The 22,002-nt window shown below is 48.3% G+C and overlaps 1 protein-coding gene across 5 annotated transcripts; it reads left to right on the forward strand.

Moving 5' to 3' along the window:
* Nucleotides 1–6: 6 nt before the first annotated feature.
* On the forward strand, nucleotides 7–21,594 carry PEG3 (paternally expressed 3). Of its 5 annotated transcripts, none has more exons than XM_005861703.2 (10): nucleotides 7–925; nucleotides 4,880–4,951; nucleotides 7,454–7,930; nucleotides 8,561–8,641; nucleotides 10,018–10,227; nucleotides 10,307–10,416; nucleotides 12,677–12,779; nucleotides 13,572–13,661; nucleotides 13,980–16,504; nucleotides 16,559–21,594. In XM_005861703.2, the coding sequence occupies exons 3-10, from the start codon at nucleotides 7,537–7,539 to the stop codon at nucleotides 18,194–18,196; spliced, it is 5,151 nt and encodes a 1,716-aa protein (XP_005861765.1). In that variant the 5' UTR covers nucleotides 7–925; nucleotides 4,880–4,951; nucleotides 7,454–7,536; the 3' UTR covers nucleotides 18,197–21,594. The 5 variants fall into 5 exon arrangements, with proteins under 5 accessions (XP_005861765.1, XP_014391506.1, XP_005861763.1 ...); XM_014536020.1 differs by having other exon boundaries at nucleotides 13,980–16,450; nucleotides 16,505–21,594; XM_005861701.2 differs by having other exon boundaries at nucleotides 13,980–21,594.
* The last annotated feature ends 408 nt before the right edge of the window (nucleotides 21,595–22,002 follow it).

Below are 22,002 nucleotides of genomic sequence, written 5' to 3' on the forward strand. Positions count from 1 at the left end.
CATGCGCACAGCCGCTTGCGGCGCTGTCCGCGGTCGGCAGCAGGACCCATTCCCGAGCTGAGGTTTTTGGAATTGCGCATCCACCAGTGGCTGAGCGCCTTAGCACAACCCACCGGAGCCAGAACCTGCACGCGGTTCTGTGAGAGCAGGTGGTGATGCTGGTACCGCACAGCGATGGCGAGCGTAGCACCCGGGCCCAGTGGAAGCTGCGCTCTGCCTGTGACTGAAATGGCCGCGGTCTGGCCCCGCCTCACCAGCTACTAAGTGGCAGCACTGGAGCTTCGCCCCACTTCTCCAGGGGTGTCCGTACCCCTGCCGTCATCCCTCGGGGTGTCCACGGAAAACACTAGTAGATGGACTGTGCTTTGTTTTTGTTTTTTCCAAATGACGTCAGGTTCACCTGTGAAAGTGCTGTCCGGCCGGTCATGAGCAGTGACTAATAGGCCTTCCTAGCCGTTCCCCCTCCCGCCGCACGGGTCCTTGCCTTCAGCCAGTGGCCAGTGCCGCAGAGCTAATAGGTGGGCTTCCTAAGGTGACATGACCCCACCTGCGTCTTCCTCAGTTCGCTCTGCTGGTTAGTGACGCTCTGAGACACTGCAGGTGACTTGCGCACCCACTTACAGCCTGGTTGAGGAAGGCGCTGATGACAGCCCGGGGGCAGCCGGGCCTCCGAGCACTGCCCCCGTGGCCCTGCCATGTGGGAGGGCCGTTCTTCCATCTCAGCTGACCTGTGGGTGCCGGAGAGGAAGGCACTGCTGCTGCGGTGTCATCTCCAGCTGGAGGGACCCAGTCACTGCCAAGCAAACGTGATGTCTCATGTCTTCCTTTCCTTCCCCAGCTTTGCCTTCTCGAACTTCTACCCTTTTCCGAGACGGCTGGCAAGAGGAGAACGGACTAGATTCCAACGCCAGGGGGCTGGGTCCAGGTGAGCCGCACTTGAGTTCTCTCCTCACAGCGCCACACCCTTCCTTGGAGTGAGCGCGTCCTTCCTCCTCCTGCCACGCGTGGTCCACCCACACGGCCACAGCACCCTTTGTGCTCGCGGGAAACGCACACACACTTCTGGTGGGTCCCGTGTTCGCCAGACATCCTCCGTGGCCTTGTGCCATCCTTTCGGTATCCCCACTCTTTTCCCAGCACTCGACTACCACTTCAGGCCTCCTCTTTCTCTCTTATTGGGCAATTAAAGAAGCATGAGGGAAGTCATTATTCACCAGTAAACATGGCCCCTCCCGTGGAAAAGGAAGCGCGTCCCTGGAGCTCAGTGTGTTAAGTAATGAAAGACATTGAACAAGGGATTGTGAGACACATGCATTCGCTGCAGGCAGTTACCTTAATCTGGAAGAGGCCACGTAGGGCCTTTCTGAGGAAACCAGGGACGTGGAAGTTGAGCCCTGAAGGGTAGTGGATGGTACCGTGGGAAGAATAGTGTTGGGAGAGGAGACGTGGATGTTCCTGAGGGAATGAGAGAGGAGCCAAAAGTCCAGGACTCCAGTCAGCATTGGATTGAGGTGGGGAACAGGTAAGCACATGGCTTGATCTGAAGCACATGGGCAGCCACGGAGACCTTTTCACCATGGAAGCAACACGATAATCAGGGTTTTGTTTTTAAAATGTCATCTGGTTGCAGGGTTCAGAAGGGGAGGGTTGAAACAGTGGGTGCCAGGAGACCACCCTCAGGTCCGAGTGAGAGATGGTGGCTTGGATTTAGGGTCACAGCAGAGGGTAAGTGATGGGCTGGAGGGGTACACAGAGAGACTCAGTAGGGCTGTCCCCGTTGTTCACGGCCTGCTGACTGATTCAGACCAGACTTAGGGAATCGTGTTGCCTGGGGACGTGAACAGCGCAGCTGCTCATTCTACCAGCAAGCCTTGGTACTGGGCCTGGTCTGGGCAGGGTCATGCTAGACTTTGGGTCTCCAGAAGTGAGTGACATAATCCTTGGCCTCAGTGTCCCCCGAATGAGAACTCCAGTTAAATGCAGAGTAAGACAGGTGGGCTTGTCCAGGTGGGCCGTGCTGGTGTACCACCCGGGACAGGCTGACATGCTGCTTGAAGCGGGCCCTGGGGGTGGGTGGGTTTACGCCCGGTCTGGATGAAAGCTCCCCAGCTGGGAAAACAGCTTGCTCAGTGTTGGTTCACCGATTTATGGTGGGAGGTCACTATAGCAGAGACACAAATACTCAAAAGGGTGTGATCAGCAAATTCTCTCCCTGGAGGCAGACCTACATGGCAAGTGAAACCATCATGAGAAGGGTGCTTGGTGCATACGGAATCAGAGCAAGAGCACGTGGACATGCTTTAAGAGCACTGGCCTGCACGGAGGCGGGGCCCATCTGGTGCCATAAGCTCTTGCTGGGGTTACCGTGATACCAGGGGCCCCATCTCCGGCCCCCACCCTCCCCAATCCATTCACAGTAAGTCTGACCCAGGAAACACCTCGAGTGGACAACAATAAGGAAGCTTTGCTGCAACGTGGTAAGTGGTAGAGGTGTGAGCCTGGGGTGATGTGTCGACTATCAGAGGAGCCTCCTCACGGACCAGAGCGGGAGGCTGTGGCTGGTCTGGGTAGGGTAGTGGTCATTCCCTACTTGCTCACATCCCCACATAAGATCCTTACCTCAACAGCCCCTCTTGTCCATATGTACCTGTTGGCTGGACCAGATGGGACACACAGCCTAGAGCACTGGTTTTCACAGTACCCAGCTCCTAAGGTGCTTGTTGGAACCACAGACCTACATTGTCACAGCTGGAAAGGAGGCTCGATTTTCCCAAGTGCCAAAGGCATCCCACATGTGAGGGCCACACCTGAAACCTACCTCCTATGTATATAAAAGGCTAAGCGAACATGATGTGCACTGACCACCAGGAGGCAGATGCTCCAACCGGTAGCTATGATGCGCACTGACCACCAGGGGGCAGATGCTCAATGCAGGAGCTGCCGAGCTGCAGTGACTTGGCAGCTGCGGTTCTAGGGTGACACACCCAGAACCAGAGAGGAGGAAGCTCAATTCTGGGGCGCATCACCCAAGAACCGCCCTCTCGCAATCTGGGACCCTTTGGGGGATATCAGAGAGCCAGTTTCAGCCCGATCCCTGCAGGCCAACCGAGGGACCCCACTGGTGCACAACTCCATGCACCAGGCCTCTAGTATATTAATGTTGATCAATGTCACCCCAATCAATTTGCTAAGTAAGATGAAAATTTAAAAATAAATAAAATAGAAATTTTAAATGTTCATTCTAAAAAAATAAAAGCCTTTTCCTGCTCCTAGATGATAAAAATTAATATTTTATTTAATTTTTATTTTAGATCTAGCATTTTTATATATGGTATGATCTTCCCCCTCAAGTTAATGATTGGCTAGTTTTCCTATTCCTACTTATTGAAATAATATACACATCCCTTACTATGTTCCAATGCCACTTTCATAGACTACTACATACTCAACTTCGTATAGTAAACTCATTATGATTCTTAAATGAATCAGTCTTTCTGTTATAAATTTCAAGTGGTTTTCTTTTGTTATTTTTTTCCCTTTGGCTTTGATGGTATTGACAAGACCATTACTTCTTATTTTTATGTCATCTTTCTGCCTTTAGGCATCATACTGTAAAAGAACTTTCTTACCCCAAGATTATATCAAACTATTTCTTGATGATGGAAAAAATAAAAGAATTCCATGGTCAGATGCATTTCTAAAACACTAAACTTTATACCCCTTTCTTGAAGAATCAAGATGTATTACTACTCACTGTGTTTACAGTGATTTATGACATATACCTGCTCTAGAAGAGTGTCAAGAGCAAAAAATATATATATTTCTTAAATTTTGTGTTTGGCTTGTTGACCTTTTGACGTATGAATTCTCAAAATATTGATCTAAATGGAATTCTTCCCTGTTAACTTAGAGCCACTGCCCAGTTCCCATTAGTATTCTTTGAAATTCCATTATATGATCCACATTAATTTGGGGGAGGATTTAGAACTTGAGTGTCCTGGATCCATACTCTTCCAAGACTATCCTGTGTCTCTAGTTTACTGCAGTATAATTTGTAACTTTATGTAGGTGCTATTTTTTTATATTGGAGTTCTTCCCGCTTAAAAAAAGTATTGTTGATATATATTTAAGGAGTCTCTTATAAGTTATTTCCTTATTAAATTATAACATCTTTCTATTGATTCATAAGAGAATGATTTTACACCTTTCTTTATGCCTCAGATTTGTTTTTCTTGTCTTGTAATTAGCTAGAACTCTAGAGCAGCGGTTCTCAACCTGTGGGTCGTGACCCTTTTGGTGGTTGAACAACCCTTTGACAGGGGTCGCCTAAGACCATCGGAAAACACATATATAATTACATATTGTTTTTGTGATTAATCACTATGCTTTAATTACGTTCAATTTGTAATTGAAAATACAATCCTGCATAGATATTTACATTACGATTCCTAACAGTAGCAACATTACAGTTATGAAGTAGCAACGAAAATAATTTTATGGTTGGGTCACAACATGAGGAGCTGTATTTAAAGGGCCAGAAGGTTGAGAACCACTGCTCTTAGAGTGATGTTCAGTAATGATAGTGTTTAGACTTTTAGGTCTGCTTTCATTAAGTGAGTGGTCTTCGGTTTGTTAGTGCTAATCTTTGCCTTGGGTTTTTGAATTCTGGTTTCATAGAGAAAATCTGAAGGTTTTCTGTTTATTTTTCCTGGTTGGCTTATATGACACTGTATTCGGTCTTTCCTTGAAGGTGACCTAAGAGGCCTCACCCCTAATGATCCCCGAGTCGACAGCCATTTGGAGAATGGATCACGGACACTATTTTTACATTTCTTCTGTGTTCATTTGTCATGTGTTTCTTTCTGTGAAATGACTGCAGGTCCCTGGCATTTTGACTGTTCCTGTGCGTAGTGGCTTGTTCGGCAGTTGCAGAAAGGATCTGTTCCACCAGGTGATTTGTGTACCTGAGCGTGTCCTGCTGTCTCTGAGATTGGACTGGATCCTGTCGGGGACTCAGGTTTTCTCTCCGACAGGCGCGGGCTCTGTGTTCTCCCTCCCTCCTTCCCTCCGGGGCAGGTGTCGGCTCTGTGCTCTCCCCTCCCTTCCGTGGAGGCCTATTGGCTTCTGAGGCCCCTGCCCTTGCCCGAGGCCGTCCCCCTGAGCCAGGTCCTGGGTAAAATTGTGCTGTTGTCCGAAAGATCACTCCAGTGCTCAGAGCCAGGCCATTTGCCCGCCCCCTGCTTGGAAGCGCCAGCTCAGCAATGGCATCTAGTGCCCTTCTCCACTGTCACTCCTGCTGCTGAGGAGGGCAGGGCAGCCGGGTGGCGCCACAGCTCCAGGGGGGACCATGGAGGACAGTTCCAGTGGGAGCAGAGTGCAGCCCATCACAGCGGGAGAGCATGGGGCCGAGTTTACAGCTTTTATTCCCAAATGATAAAGTCTATTTTGAAACTCTAAATCAGGGGTCCTCAAACTTTTTAAACAGGGGGCCAGTTCACTGTCCCTCAGACCGTTGGAGGGCCGGACTATAGTTTTAAAAAAAACTATGAACAAATTCCTATGCGCACTGCACATATCTTATTTTGAAGTAAAAAAACAAAACGGGAACAAATACAATATTTGTATTTGCATGTGGCCCACGGGCCGTAGTTTGAGGACCCCTGCTCTAAATAATTGAAACACCTTTTTTTCTCTTTAGACATATTAAAATAATTTTTTTAAAAATACATTTTTTAATTGATTTCAGAGGGAGAGAGAGAAGCATCAATGATGACAGAGAATCATTGATCGGTTGCCTCCACGCCCCACACTGGGAATCGAGCCGGAAACCTGGGCATGTGCCCTGATCAGGAATCGAACCGTGACCTCCTGGTTCATAGTCAATGTTCAGCCACTGACCACACTGGCCGGGCAACTTACTTCTGAACATGTGGCTTCCTTTCAAAACAGAAGAATTAGTGCTGTGTGTGGTTTTCTTCTCTGGGAGGAAAGCCCGTATGTTCATGCAGCCCCTCAAACCGAGGTCTTTCTCATGTATCGCCTACTTCACACCAGTGTGGCCAACTGTAATAAAAGGCTGCATGGTAAAACCTAGATGTAGGTAAATGGTGTGAAGTGAAGGGAAATGTGTGGCCTCAATTGGTTACGTGAGGGGAAAACAAAGGGAAAGGAAAGGTGCCCAGGGGAGTGGTGTTGGCACTTGCCCGAGGCTGGGTTTGGGGACAGACAGATACCCTCTCAAGGGAGGGGTCTTGGGCACACCTGCCACCTCGAACCCTGTGCAGCTGCTCAGCCCCACAGAACTTCCCACGACCACCGGGGTGTGACGTGCTGTCCACGACGGAGCCCCTGGCACTGGAGATGCAGCTGGTGTGATGAGGCGGTGGACTTTCCCTTTCATTGCATTTAGTTTAGCCATCAGGTCCCAGCAGCACAGTGCAGAGAATTGGTCGTGGAGGGGAAAATGGCGCCTGCACTCCCCGGAGCTGAGCACTGACATGCCATGCAGCCTCTGCTTTCCATGGTGTCTGCAGCCTTCATTACGTTGCGGGGAGAAATGCTCAGAAATGGCAGGATTGGCCCCCATTCCCTAGTGCCTGTCCATGTTTGCTCAGAAAGAAAGTTGCCACCCAGATTTAGTAATGGCTGGCATTTTGGCATGTCCCTGGGCTGAGCATTGGGTTGTGAGGACTTTTGTAAATCTTATTTCAGAGAGGAGGGGAGAGGGAGAGAGAGAAACATCAATGATGAGAGGGAATCATCGATCGGCTGCCTCCTGCACGCCCCCTACTGGGGATCAAGCCTGCAACCCCAGCATGTGTTCTTAACCGGAATTGAACCCAGGGGCCCTTCAGTCCACAGGCCAATGCTTTATCCACTGAGCAACACCGGCCAGGGTGGGTAGTGAGCCTTTTAGGCATATTGGCTTATGGAAGCTTTCTAGTCCTCAAAGGGAGGTTGGTCTGTTCCTTATTTGCAGATACAGGGACAGACTCCAGGACGTAGAGTAAGTTGCCCAGGATCATAAAACCAGTCAGTAATGCCTGACTGGTGTGGCTCAGTTGTTGGACATCTATGAACCAGGAGGTCATGGTTCAGTTCCTGGTCAGGGCACATGCCTGGGTAGCGGGCTTGATCCCCAGTAAGGGGGCGTGCAGGAGGCAGCCGATCAATGATTCTTATCATTGATGTTTCTATCCCTCTCCCTTCTTCTTTGAAATCAATAGAAATGCATATATTTAAAACAAAAAAAAAGCCAATCAGTAGCGACCTAACTTCTTCAGTGCATGTGGTGCCCGAGGTCATGCCTGTGACTTGCTGTCCTGTGTTTGTGTGTGTGTTGGGGGATTTGCCCACCGCTTGCCCTCTGGGCCTGTTCGCAGAAGCGTTGCTGACGCCCTCGCAGGCTGCCGGGCCTCACCTCCCGGGACGTGTGTCTCCTTGCGCCCTGCAGGTCCCTGAGCACTGGCTGGCACAGCTGCTGCGTCCTTCCCGTGACCCATTTCGGTTGCTGCACTGACAGCTTTCCCTAGAGAGATGATGCCGATCAAGCGCTTTTACTGCGGCAGAGCCAAGAAGTGCTGGGTCCCAGACCTGTATGACCTAGACAGTGACTTGGCTCAGTACCCAGATGACATCGTAGGAGGAAGTCCGACTGACTCTGAATTTTCTCATCAGAGGTTTCGGAATTTCCTCTACGTGGAATTTGTCGGGCCTCAGAAGACCCTGCTCAGACTCCGAAACCTCTGCCTGGACTGGTTGCAGCCGGAGATTCACAGCAAGGAGGAGATCATCGACCTCTTGGTCCTTGAGCAGTACCTGAACATCCTTCCCGAGAGGGTCAGGCTCTGGGTGCAGGCCCGGCGGCCGCAGACCTGTGAGAAGCTCGTGGACCTGCTGGAGATGTACCTCGAGGTGTACGGACCCGAAGGTGAGGTGGGGCGGGCGGGGCGGGGCAGCACACCTCCCTCCCTGGCTGCCACAGCCAACCGTGTGATGGGGCTGTGTCCCCTGGAGAACAGTCACCAGAGTTACACACCAGCCACCCCCCATGAGGAGCCTCGCGCGTCTCGTGCTGTGGCCCCGGCTCCGTTTTTTTGTGTGTGTTTTTTTTGCATCTTCACCCGAGGATATTTTTTCCATAGATTTCTAGAGTGGAAGGGGGGAGAGAGAGAGAGACATCTATTGGTTGCCTCACTCACAAGCCCCTACGTGGCTGGGGCACCTGCAACGGAGGTGTACGTGCCCTTGACCGGGAATCCAACCCACGACTTTTCAGTCCTTGGGCTGATGCTCTAACCACTGAACCACCGACCAGGGCCCGGTTCCCTTTTGGAGACTGATGGGTGTGGTGCGCCGGGAAGTCGTATGTGGCTGCAGTTGTTGGGGGTGGGGTAGGTGCCGTCACAGCCCAGTTTCCACCAGGAGTGGTAGCAGCTGAGGGGTGAGGGGCTCAGAACGCTCTAGCGTCCCGTGGAGGTGGATATGCGGTGGGGCACGGGGGGACCCGAGAGTGGGCAGGTGATGGTCAGCGCTGAGTGGGTGTCTGTTGTCTTCTTAGACGGGGGCAGCGTGCAGATTGAAGGCAGATTGAACCGCAATGGAGTAAACAACCCCCTCGCACGCGCCCTCTATTTCCACAGTGAGTACCAGCCGGGTCATGCCGCCCATGGGCCCTGTCCTCCCATTTCCCGAAGGTTCACAGTGGGCATCGGGGCCTCTGAGGGCGGCCGCTGCTGCTCCGAGATCTGAGGGAGCGTAGGTTAATTGATAGTAGATTAGACATTTTATACCCAAGCCAACCCTAACAGAGTGAAATGCAAGACATGTATTGTTAGGGGTGGAAGTATTTAGTATGGAAGTTTGTAGTGGGCTGTTTCAAGCTGCACCCATAGCCTTCCCAGGAGGGGTGAGGCTCTAAAGCTACTTCACTTGTTAAACAGTTCTTCAGTGAACTTTAAAAAATTTTTTTTAATCAATTCTCTTTTTAAATATATTTTTATTGGATTCATAGAGAAAGGGAGAGGGAGATAGAAAAAACAATGATGAGAGAGAATCATTGATGGACTGCCTCCTGCACGGCCCCACACCGGGGAGGCGGGGGCATATGGCCCAATCAGGAACCGGATTGTGACCTCCTAGTTCAGTGGTTCTCAACCTGTGGGTGGTGACCTCCTTTGGAGGTTGAACGACCCTTTCACAGGGGTCGCCTAAGACCATCGGAAAACACATATATAATTACATATTGTTTTTGTGATTAATCACTATGCTTTAAATATATTCAATTTGTAACAATGAAAAGATATCCCGCATATCAAATATTTACATTATGATTCATAACAGTAGCAAAATTACAGTTATGAAGTAGCAACGAAAATAATTTTATTGTTGGTAGTCATTAGGAAGGTTGAGAACCACTGTCGTAGTTCATAGGTCAACCCTCAGCCACTGAGTCACACTGGCCGGGCTGTTCAGTGAACTTTAAAAAGGAGTGTTCCATGTTTCTCTCTCATCGATGTTTCTAACTCTCTATTCCTCTCTGTAAAAAATCAATAAAATATATTTTAAAAAATAAAAATCAAATTCTCCCCTTTAAAAAAATAAAATAAAAGGAGCGTTGCTTTGGGGGAGGGCGTATGTTTTGTAAGTAGAGTAATGTGCACATTGAAAGAGGCTTGGGTAACTGGACGGCAGAGGGGCTGATGTCCATCTTGGAGGTGGACTTGACCGTGTACAACCTGGGGAACCGCAGAAGTGTCTGCATGGGGGGCGAGCTTCTGAAGTAAGCATCAGAACTTGCTTTAGAGCAACCCCCACGTAGTCAAAGCCTCCAGAAACTGCCCCCGGCCTAGGGTGATGGGAAGAGTCCAGGTTGCCCTTGGGCGTGTGGAGACCTCTATGTGAGATCTGATTCCTGAAGGCAGGAGCAAGGATCATGTTCTTGTTGAGGGAGGTATGCACATGGGTGGGTGGCCACATGTCAGTGCTATGCTCACCCCAAATGTCTGGCTTTCGCAGGAGACCGGGACCGGGATTGGGACCAGGACTGGGATCGAGACCGAACCTGGGACCGGGCCTGGGACCGGGCCTGGGACAGGGCCTGGGACCGAGCCTGGGACCGGGGCCGGGCTTGGGAGCGAGCCCGTATGCGGGAGCGGGAGCGGAGGGCCAGAAGCAGGGACCTGTCCTTGCGAGAGCGCTGGCCGTATGGCAGGATTTCCAGAAGCAGTAAGTCCTGCGTTCTGACCTCCCTAATGCGCCTGCAAGGCTGGCTGGCCTTTTCCTTCACAGGCCTTTCTCTCCCCAGGGTTCCCTCCCCGGGATCTTTCCCTTCCTGCTTCGATGGAGAGAACATTTTCGATGGAAAGAGGGCGCCGCCGTCGGAGCTTGCTGATGCAGTACGAGTTGCAATCCCAGGTATGTTTCGGTTCCCTCTCTCCATTACATGGCAGAGCTGCCTTTTTTCCCAAGAGGGTGTGTGTGTTCATCTGCCCCCTAAAATCCCACCTGGGCAGGGAGGCCCAGTTACTCTTGAACGGATCCCAGGTCTGTCCCCAGCGGTGGCAAGTGGCCAGAGTGACTGCTCCGTTTCCTGCCTCCTCCACGTGGTCAGAGGAACTCTTTGCTACTCACGAAGCGCTCGTCTCTGAGCACAATGAGTGAATCGCCTAGTGCCCTGCATGTCGGTCATGTGGACGTGCAGTGGTGCAGCACCCATTCCTGGGGGACTCGAGTGTAGCTTGTGCAGTTGTGGGCACCATTGCTGATTACAAATGCAAAGGGAACAGCTGCTGTAGAGCTACCCACGTGCGATAGATGAACAATTTTACACCAAAGCATCATTTCTCTTTCATAGAGAATTACCATTCAGAATTTAATGTACATTTATTATCCTCCGATGAGGCCAATGGAATACAAAGATATGAAAAATGCCCTTTCCCTTTGGCCATTGCCCTTGGGGTCTGTTAACAACAGAGATGGTGACCCTGCTGACTCCCTCAGTCCACCAAGTTCTTGACCTCGTCTGTGGTCTGCCAGCCCCCAGGGGAGGAGCTCGGGTCTCCTTGCTGCCTCACAGGTGCCTCTTCACACCTGAGCCCAGCACACCTCTTACTCTCGAACTTCCTGTTGCTTCAAGTGATGGGACTCAGCCACGCAGGGGGTAACTGTGTCAGCTCTGCGCTGCCTCCTGATCTTTCGTAGCTCATTTGGGTCCTAAAGGTCCTCAGCCGTAACCTAGTTTCATTTTTGAAGCTCTGCGTAGTTTTGGTGGTTTTTGGTGTTTAATCACTGGGCACGGACACTTGCTCTCCCCTTAAATCCCAGCGCCTGTGCTCATGTATCTTTCCCAATAGAGATGCACCTAATTGTGCAACTCCTTTTTTTGCTGCATTTTCTTCTCTCTCTGGAGGCCCATGGGGACAGACTCTGGTGAGGCCTGTGTTTGCCGTTTTAGGGTACAGTGTCAAACCAGGGCGCATGGAAGCTCACTGAGGGCAGGAAGGTTCAGAACTCAATTAATGCCCATGCCACTTGCCAGCAGTGGAACTCTATAATACATTATCAGAGTATCTTTATATAGAGTTTAATGTGTTTCCTTTACATACTTTTTCCTATTTAAACCACACATCACATTGCAGAACAGCCTCCCCCACAGCACTGCCAGGCGGGCTAATGCCCTTCTCCCCATTTTCTAGAACCTGAGGCTCAGAATTTTCTGTTTCCAAGGCTGCACAGCTCAAAGGCTGCATTCCTTCTTTGACCCTACTTTTCTGTGGCTCTGAAACCTGTGGGCTCCCCACGGTCCCGTCTCCCTCCTCCCGTGTGTCTCAGGCCTTGGTGCCGTACTCCCCGGGACCACCGCCCTCTGAAAGCAGTCATGTTTTAGTGCAGCAGTAAGAAAAGGTTCTGCATAGAAGGCTCTCTGAGTAATACAGGGAACGTAAAAATTCTTTTTAGGAAAGTATCCATTAGAACACAAAGACAGCTGTGAAATGAAGGCACTTAGTGCCTAAAATCACCCCTGGGTTATTTGGAACTTCTGCATACCCAGAGGAGCCCACAGTGTAGCCGTGTTGTGCAAAGCATGTGTGTGCAAGACATGGATGTGTGTGTGTGTGCAGGGGTGGGAGGCTTAAGTCACACTTCCTGATCAAATGTCTGCTAAAACACATTTCTTTCTGTTCCCCACATATGCCATGCATAGTTGATATTTAGCCTGTTGAAGCTTTCCCACCAGCCCTCTCTCTCTGTGTCACAATATTGCCCACCACTGAATGCCCCACCCAAGACTCTCTACAAAACCTTTGCTCACTAGTCCAGCCCACCCTGAACTGTCCCTCTACTAAGCCCATTTAGCACTGATTATCTGTACCCCACTTTATTGTTTATTGTTCTCTAATTGTTTCATGAGTCTTTTCTCTCCAACCAAATTATAAGCTGCATGAGGGCAAGGAATGTGTGTCATACGTCTTTTGGATCTTCCTCAGACTATAGCGCCAAGGTAGGTACAAAGTAGGTCCCTAGTAAAACTTGACTTGGACCACTCAGAACCCCAAACGCTGTGAGCACTTTCTACATACCTTTGTATGTTGTAGCTCCCATGTCGCAAGCATTCTTCTCTCTCTGGATGCCCCTCGGACAGGCCCCACTGAGAGGTCCGTGTTTGCTGTTTCAGGATACGATGTCATACCAGGACATGGTGAAGCTCACTGAGGACAGGAAGGCGCAGAACTCGATCAAGGACAACATGGAGAACTACAGGAAGCTGCTGTTCCTGGGTAAGCCGCTGCTCCCGCAGGCACTGGAGCATTTTGCCACCTTCCTCTTTGCAGCTGCAGGATGGTAGAGTCCACGTTGATCTCTCTGGACTTCAAGGGTAATCAGAAACCTTTGAAAGATCTCAAAGCAGAAGCATAAACAAAGAGATTTCTGTTTCTAAGAAATCCTTCTGGCTCTGGGTGAAGACCCCATTGCACAGGGTTGGGGGGACACGGAGATGGCACCTGCCACAAGAGCTGATGCTCATAGGTGGTGACAGCAGACTTTTAAATACACACTCAGGACGGGACCCCAACGTCCCGTGCGCACCTCCAAGAAGAACCTAGCTTGGCCTAGCGGGCAGTTGGCCGTGCAGGTCTGGCGCAGTGGAGAGAGAGCTGTACCGAGAGTTCTGTGTGAGGCAGTGGAGCCTTGAGCTCCAATGTTTGCAGAAGAGGCAGGGAAAGAAGAGTCAAGAGGTAGGAGGACACCCCTGGAGGCCAGTGAAACAGGACATCAAGATGGAGGAGGTGGTTAGGAAAAGGTGAAGCCTGAAAAAGATGCAGTGAATTTAGGGAGGCATGAAGGTCTCTCTGTACAAAAGAGTAGGTGGAGTCAGGAAGATTAATTACATTCACGTTAGAACGAGCTAAGGAATGGTAGTAAGGAAGTGAAACTGCAAATACAAGACACCCCAAGGATTGGATTTGGGCTACTTCATATTTAGTGGCTCAGCGAAAGGCAGACATCAATTTATAGTGCTGAGTCTTGGTCCCCAACTTGAGTATGAGCTGTCGTATTATTGTGAACAGGGCTTCAGCTTGCCGAAGATGATGGCCACTCCCACATGACACAAGGCCATTCACGGTCAAAGAGAAGTGCCTACCCAAGCACCAGTCGAGGTAAGCACTAGGTAGATCACGCATAGTGGCCACTTTAATCGGTGAGATGGGCACTGATCTGTACATACACACAGTGAGTCCTCACTTAACGTCCATAGGCTCTGGAACTGTACGTGAAATGAGCAGGCTAATTGATGTCAACAGAGTTAAATTTCTACGGCATCTCAGCAATGTTAAAATGAAACAATGTCACTCGAGGACCTGCTGTACTGATAAGCCTTGAGCAATTTATATTTACACCACTGTCACGGAAGACCTACTGTGATTTTGCACAAGTACAGGAACTAGGGAGTATTTACATTTCATGTTTCTTTTCAGGTCTGAGAACCATGCCTGAAGCCAAAAAGTCAACCCATCGCCGGGGGATCTGTGAAGAGGAGGCTTCACATGGAGCGATCATGGAAAAATTCAAGGACGTTTTGCGAAACCCCAAATCCGCAAGAGCGAGAGTACCCAGTGACCGGTTTCCTAGGGTCCCCAGAAGGGCAGACCATGATTGGAAAGAAGTGTCCTTAGACAGAGAGTCGGTGATTCAGGAGAGGGGCTGTGCAGAGAATGCCTGTCAGGGAGCTTGTAATTGTAACTCAAACCTTGTTTCCCAAAAGAAAGTTCTTGAGAGAAAAAGGCGCTATCAGTTTGACACCGATGGGAAGGGTTCTGCTCACGATCAGAGGGGCTCTCCCCTGAAGAGACCCTTTGAAGGCAGTGAGATGAGAAAAGCCATGAGCATGAGCAGCCTTAACCCCCCTTCTGCCGAGTCGCAGCCGCTTGATTTTGCCGCCATGCCCTATGTGTGTGATGAGTGCGGGAGGGCTTTCAGTGTGATTTCTGAGTTTGTCGAACATCAGATCATGCACACTAGAGAGAATCTGTATGAGTATGGTGAAGCGTTTATCCGTAGTGTGGCTGTCACTCGGAAAAGTGCGGCTCGAGGGAAATGCTTTGAGTGTAAGGAGTGTGGGGAAACCTTCGATAAGACTGCCGATCTTGCCGAGCATTGTCAGATTCACTCTAGAGGCCATCTCACAGAATGTAATGATGAGGAATATGAGGAGCCCTTCATGCCTAGCCCCACCTTCAGTGAGCTTCAGAAAATGTATGGGAAAGAGAAATTCTATGAGTGTAAGGTGTGTAAGGAAACCTTCCTTCATAGTTCTGCTCTGGTTGAACACCAGAAGAAAATCCATGGGAGAGATGACAAAGATGATGAAGTCTTCAAGCCCAACCCAGCCTTTAAGGGGCTGCAGAGAATGCATGCTAAAGAGAAAATGTACGAATGTAAGGTGTGTGGGGAGACCTTCCGCCACAGCTCATCTCTGAAGGAACATCAGAAGATTCACACCAGAGCAAACCTGTTTGAAAACAAGAGCAAAGTGTGTGAGGAAACCTTTATTCCTGGTCAGCCCGTTAGAAGGCGTCAGAAATATTACTTTCAGGATAAGCTCTTAGGCTTTAAAGATGGTGGGGGTGCCTTTGGGCAAAACCTCCTATTCCCCGGTGAGCATTCCTCAGTTCATTTTCCGAAGAATTCCTATGAAGGCAGGGCGTATGGGAAGTCTGTCATTCATAGCAGGCCCTTTACTGAGTCTCGGAAGAGTCATACTATAACAAGACCACCTGAGAATGAGGACGAGAAGGCATTCACCATTAGCTCTAATCCTGATGACAACCAGAAGGTTTCCACTGAAGAAAATGTCCTTGAGAAGAAACCAAATGAGAGGTCTGTTATTCATAGCTTATCTTTGGCTGAAGTTCAGAAATGTCACAGTGCCGTGGGGCCCAATAAACCAAAAGTGATTGCAGAGTCTACCATTACAAGCCCAAATATTACTGAACAGAAAGTCCATGCTGGAGAGAAGACCTCTGAAGAAAAGAAGAATGAGAGGTCCGTTATCCATAGCTTACCCGTTTTCAAACTTCCCAAAAATCCCAGTGGAAACGAATGGAATGAGAAGGGAGGATTCTCAAATCTTCATGCTAAGCAACAGAAACCTCCTGCCAGACCCACCCCTAATGAAGGGGACAAGAGTAACAACTACAAGGACTCTGTTATACGCCGTGTATCTGGTACTGAACCTCCAAAAAGTCTTGCTGCAGAGGGAGCCAGTGAGTTTAAGAAGGATGGCCAATCGACTGTTTCCAAATCAGATGTCACTGAACATCAGAAGGCTCGTGCTAAGAAGAAAAACATTGAGCGCAGGAACTGCGAGACTTCAGTAATTCACTCCCTGCACTTCGGTGAACCTGAAACCTTCCGCCCCAGAGAGAAACTCTATGAATGTCCAGAGTGTGGAGAGTCCTTTGTTCGTAGCTCCGACCTCACTGAACATCAGAAGATTCACCATAGAAAGAAGCCTTTTGGAAGCAAAAACTACGAACGATCTGTTATTCGCAGCGTAGCCTCCGCTGACCCACAGACAAGTTATGCTGAACAGCCAGTGCAGGTGAGATATGGTCAAGAGCCAGAAGGGATGACTTGCATTCAGCAGCCAAAGCAGACCAGTTTTCTTGACAAGCTAGTGGAGATGAGTTATGTGAAAGAGCCAGTGCAAGGTTACGGTCAGGAGCCAGTGGGGATGACCTGCCTTCAACAGCCAGAAGGGATGACGTGCCTTCAAGAGCCAGAAGAGATGACCTGCCTTCAACAGCCAGAAGAGATGACCTGCCTTCAAGAGCCAATGCAGGATAGTTTCTTCGAAGACCTATTGGAGATGAATTATGTTGAGGAGCCAGTGCAGGGTTACGGTCAGGAGCCAGTGGGGATGATTTGCATTCAACAGCCAGCACAGGCAAGTCATCCTCGCCAGCCAGTAGGAGTGAGTTATGCTGGACAGCCGGCACAGGCAAGTCATCCTCGCCAGCCAGTGGGAGTGAGTTATGCTGGACAGCCGGCACAGGCAAGTTGCGCTCAGCGGCCAACGCCGCAAGAATGTCAGGACTGTGGGCAATCCTTTGCAACCATTGAAGACCTTGGTGCCCATCAGAAAATCTACATTCAAGAGAAGTTCCATGGAGGTTCTGTTATTCAGGGTGCAGGCCGTGGCGGGCCTGAGCAGGAAGAGCCTGAGCCAGAGGAGGAGGAGGAGGAGGAAGATCCTGAGGATTCAATCTATGGATGTAAGGACTGTGGGCTGGGCTTTGCAGATCGGGCCGACCTTAAGGACCATCAGAAAGTTCATGGCAGAGAGTACCTCGTCGACACTCGTGAGTACACGCAGTCTGTAATTCACACCCATTCCATCAGCGAGTATCAGAGAGACAACACTGGAGAGCAGCTCTTCGAATGCCCAGCATGTGGCGAGTCTTTTGTTCACAGCTCATTCCTTTTTGAGCATCAGAAAGTTCATGAGCAAGACCCATATTATGGCCACAGGAGGTATGATGAGCCTTTTATGAATCCTTTCATCATTAACCCACAGAGGTTCCGTGCCCCACAGGCAAATCCTACAGGGATGTATCTGCAGTGCCACGTGTGTGGCCAAGATTTCATTCATGGCTCTGTCTTTAATGAGCATCTGGCACTTCACATGGGAGAGGGCTCACCGGAGCAGGCCCAGAGGAGCAATGACACTGTCAATGCAGGCTTGGCCCTCGCTGAGTTACAGAGAAGCCAGGCCGAAGAGAAGCGCTACGAGTGTGGAACATGCGGAGAGGCCTTCCTCAGCCAGGCAGACCTGAGGGAGCACAAGAAAATTCACAAGAAGGATGATGAGCCCTACGATTACGGGGCTTCCTTCGTTCATACCTCATTTCTTACCGAACCCCCTAAGGGAGATTCTCCATTCTTTGAGTGCAAGGACTGTGGGAAGTCCTTCATTCATAACACAGTTCTCACTAAGCACCAGAAGTTCCATGTTGAAGAGGAAGAAGCAGCAGCCCAGGAAGTCGAAGCCAATGTTCTTGTTCCACGAGAAGTTCTGCGGATCCAGGGGTCGAACATGGAAGCTGCCGAGCCAGAAGTGGAGGCCGCTGAACCGGAAGTAGACGCTGCTGAGCCCAATGTGGAGGCCGCTGAGCCCAATGGGGAGGCTGAAGGACCAGATGGGGAGGCTGCAGAGCCAAATGGAGAGGCTGAACAGCCCAACGGAGAGGCCGAACAGCCCAACGGGGATGCTGATGAACCAGATGGTGCAGGAATTGAAGACCCTGAAGAGAGAGAGGAAGAGCTAGAGGGGAAGGCTGAAGAGCCAGAGGGAGACGCCGATGAGCCAGATGGTGCAGGGATCGAAGACCCAGAAGAAGAAGATGAAGATGAAGAGATTCAAGTTGAAGAACCATACTATGACTGCAGGGAATGTGGAGAGACCTTCACTACCACCTCGGCCTATGGGGAGCACCGGCAGACCCATGCCAGAGTGATCATATTTGAGTCTGGAAATGTCCATGGGGAAGGCTCCCACTACACTGGGCAGGCCAGCACCAGCACTCAGGGCAGCGATAGGGCTGACGACAAGTACTTCAAATGTGATGTCTGCGGGCAGTTCTTCCACGACCGCCTCTCCCTCGCCAGACACCAGAACACCCACACTGGCTGAGAACACAAGTGGAAGGTCGGACAGCCTTTCCTGGGACCTGACCCTCACAGCAAATCCACAGCAACCCATAGTAACGTCAGAAGGACACTTAGCTTGGCTTGTACACACTGACTTTTAACCTCAGATAACTTGGACTGGAAAGGAACCGGAGGCGGTTCCATTGGTCTTACCTCTTTCCCCATCATACACCAGTGCGTGCATGTGGGGAAGCCACAGCACATCCCTTCCCTTTCATCCTAGTGACCAGGTTGAGGGACAGTCCTAGGAGAGCTGAGACTACAGAAATAGCCCCAACCAAATGATACTTCTGTAACCTATATATAACTTTCCTGAGCTGTATATAAAATAGCAAATCATAGCAAACAGTAGTCACAGGTACTTGGATTTAATGATACAGAGTTACAGTTTACTGTGCAGAGATACCTCCGTGGTATGCTTTGATTTTTTTTTTTTTTTTGGAAGAGGAAATGAGCAACACACTTGTAAATATCTTAGTTCCTGTGAAAGATTTGTTGTGCATTATTTTAACCCCTTCAGTATCTTTCTGAGTAACTGTGTTGTCCCTTACTCTTAAATATTCCTGTCAAGGTGTAGGCATGCAAGATAATGTCCTTTCCTCTGTGCCGTTCGAAAGGAGTTCTTTGAGCTTCCTTTTCAGCCATCTCGTCTACACCAATACCTTGGAACCTAATGCTGTATACGCCTTTGCAATTTGTGGATTGACCTTTTGTGACCCAAGTTGATCCCTTGCCATATTGTACCTTGCAGTGATTCTCATGCAAAAATACTGCAAGTTTGTGTTTGTTTAACCAACTTAATGTGTGCTCGAGAGTGAATCCACAAACGCCAAGCTTTTCCCTGTAAATCTTGCTTCTTTGCCTTTAAGAGAGTGGGTTGCAACCATCACTAGATCGCGACAGTGCCTAATGAAGGTTGAAACCGTCAGGAGAGCCTCTCCTGTTGTAAATATGGATGCAGGTGACAACTGTCATCACTTTTTGTGCGCTTTCTGCCTTAAGTGACACGTAGCAGCGTGGCTTTGTTAGTGTGTGCCGCCACGAGTCAGCTTGCACCTGGGCGCCCAGGAGCTTGTACCCTTAGAGCTTTCTATTACCGAACCTAATTCTTGTCTTCACCTGTCTGACCCTCAGCCCCGTGTCTAACTTGCATTTTTTTAAAAAGAAAAGCTTTCTTTACAGTCAACCTAAGCTTAACATGGACTCAGGTTCCCAGCGCCTTAATTTGTTTTGTTACCATTGTTCTCTCCTCGTTCAGCCCTCCTGAGTAGTTTTGATCTGATTCCATTTATTACAGATCGACCTCACAGCTTGCGGTTTCCTGTGTCTTGTTCTGTGGGCCACTTGTGCTCCTTTTGCTTCCCCTCCCCCCTGCGTCTTGACTATTGAGATTTTTTTCTTTTTTTTTTTTGGCTTTGAGTTGACTGGAATTATAATTTTAAAATTTAAAAAAAATGTAAAGTGGATCTGATGAAGAAGTGAACAAAAGATAAGAGCAGATCATTTGAGAAAGAAAATGCCAATGCTTTCTTTGGGAATGTGCCCAAATCTCACTCTCCTAGATCTGCATGGTTAGGGCTGGAGGAGAGTGTCAGAGCTGCTGGGAGTGCCAAAGCCCGGAGCGGTTGTGGGGCTGAGGGCATGGAGCAGAACGGAGGAAGCCAAAGAAAGGAGTCCTAACCCAGCAGCAGACCGGGAGGGTGAGGAAGCAGGCAGAGGGAAACACCGGAAATGGACTGGAAGGCCAGGTCGCTGAGAATATGGCCTGGGCACTTTAGTGGGGGCCATCTGGATGGTACAGTGGAGGCGAGGGCCAGCTGCATCGAAAGACCGGAGGTTGGAACGGACATCCGGAAAAATGGGAGCAGTGAGGCTGCATCCGAGCAGGGCCCTTGAGAAGGGAGCCATTGCTGATGTTGGGGCCAACTCGGGTTCATCCCTGTTGGCAGCATCAATTGGTAGCTCCTTCTCAGAAAGCAACTTGCCAAATGTGAGGGTGTCCGTTCCAACCTTGTGTTCGTGAAAAATTAGGAACAACTTTGATGCCAAACAATAGAATGATTAAGCGAACATATCTGATTCTTACTCAGCTGTTTTAAAAATGATAATCATGCAGAGTTATGTAGTAGCGTGGAAATATATTTACAGAATATTAAGTGGAAAAAGCAGGACACAGAATTATATTTATACTACAATTATAACTGTTTAAAAATGTATGCTTTTAATCAACAGCTGTTGTGTTGTAGGCTTCTAGTTGAGCATTATTTTTCTTAAATTCTTTGATGTTCTTAATGGTAGTGTTGTTACTAAAAAGTTTGTAGTCATGTCTCCATTGTGAACAAAATTTGAACTCATTATCAGATACTTGGAAAATACAGAAAAGTGGAGGAAAACAAACAAATCATATTCCCACCATCCAAAGACAGATACACTCTTTAGTATATTGTTTCTTGTTTCTGTGCACAGGCTTATGATTATAACTGTGTCAAAATGTGTATTCAAAGTTGATGTTATGTTACCTTGGTTTTCAAATGTTCCTTATTAATAGTGTTCTGATTTTAAAAAGTTTATTATGCTTCTATTACAAGCATAATACATACCCAGAGGAAAAAATTGGAAGATACAGTAAATTAGAAAAGAAAAAAACATCACTCATATTCCCAACACCCAACAACTGAATATCTTGATCTGTTTCCTCCATCTTGTGCACAAACTTATGGTGAGTGTTGAATATGTATGCATCAAGTCTACAGTGATAAAAAGTGGAGAATCATTAACATAGTATTGTTGTTGTGGAATTATGGTTAAATATTTTGTCTCAAATTCCTTGGGTGATCTTTGGTGTTTTGCTATTAAATCTTATGTATGTATTTTCCCATTGCAAATATAATACTCAGAATTTGGGGGAATTCAATCAAATAGAAAAGAAATCCACCCATATTCCCAGCACCTAACAGCTCCTATTAACATCTGTCTGTACACCAGTCTGTGATTGTTAGGGTGTTAATGATAAGTATGCATAGAGTCAAAGATGGGAAGAAATATGGAGAGTAATTAAGAAATAGGTGTGTGGTTGTGGGATTACGGTTAAGTATTTTGTCTTGATTTCCTTGAATGATCTTTATCATAGTGTTTTGGTAATTCACCTTTATTATATCTATTTCCATAGTAATCACACCGTGTGTTCATTATAGAAACTTTGACGTCGCAGAAATGTAGAAGAGATACACCCATATTTTCATCATCCAAAGACTGTGGTTAACATCTTGATAGATTTTTTCATCTTGTTTCTGTGCACAGGTTTTTGGTTTGTTAATATGGTTGTGGTCGTTCTACCTATCTGTAATAGTGTCACCAATAAAAATAAAGTTAAAAATAAGATCTTTCTCAGTCTCTTCTTTTATCCATTTTAAGTGTCTGGGATTGATAAATACAGTTTTTAAAATTATAAATCCAAAAACTTAGTGCCTTCTTAGGCCTTAACTTTTGCCTTAAAACTCTTATTTCAGTTTTAAGTATTGCATATTTTGATTCGAAGGTATTTTTAAATGCATGATTCCACATTTTTAGATATGTTTATACAATTAAAACATTCTTAATAGTGTTTAATCAGTAGATGAGTGGATAAAAAAGCTGTGGTACATTTATACCATGGGATACTATGCAGCAGTAAAAAAGAATATCTTGCCCTTTTAAGACAGCATGGAGGGACCCGGAGAGTATAATGCTAAGTGAAATAAGTCAGTCAGAGAAAGACAAGTATCACATGACCGCACTTGTGTGGAATCT

This window comes from Myotis brandtii, unplaced genomic scaffold (genome assembly GCF_000412655.1).
Source record: "Myotis brandtii unplaced genomic scaffold, ASM41265v1 scaffold1554, whole genome shotgun sequence".
Taxonomy (NCBI): domain Eukaryota; kingdom Metazoa; phylum Chordata; class Mammalia; order Chiroptera; family Vespertilionidae; genus Myotis; species Myotis brandtii.

Bases quoted from the DNA above. Each gene is read 5' to 3' on its own strand.
- PEG3 (XM_005861701.2), top strand. From the start codon at position 7,537: ATGATGCCGATCAAGCGCTTTTACTGCGGCAGAGCCAAGAAGTGCTGG. The intron at 12,780-13,571 runs GTAAGCCGCTGC...TATTGTGAACAG, and splicing joins CAGGAAGCTGCTGTTCCTGG to GGCTTCAGCTTGCCGAAGAT. The intron at 13,662-13,979 runs GTAAGCACTAGG...GTTTCTTTTCAG, and splicing joins CTACCCAAGCACCAGTCGAG to GTCTGAGAACCATGCCTGAA.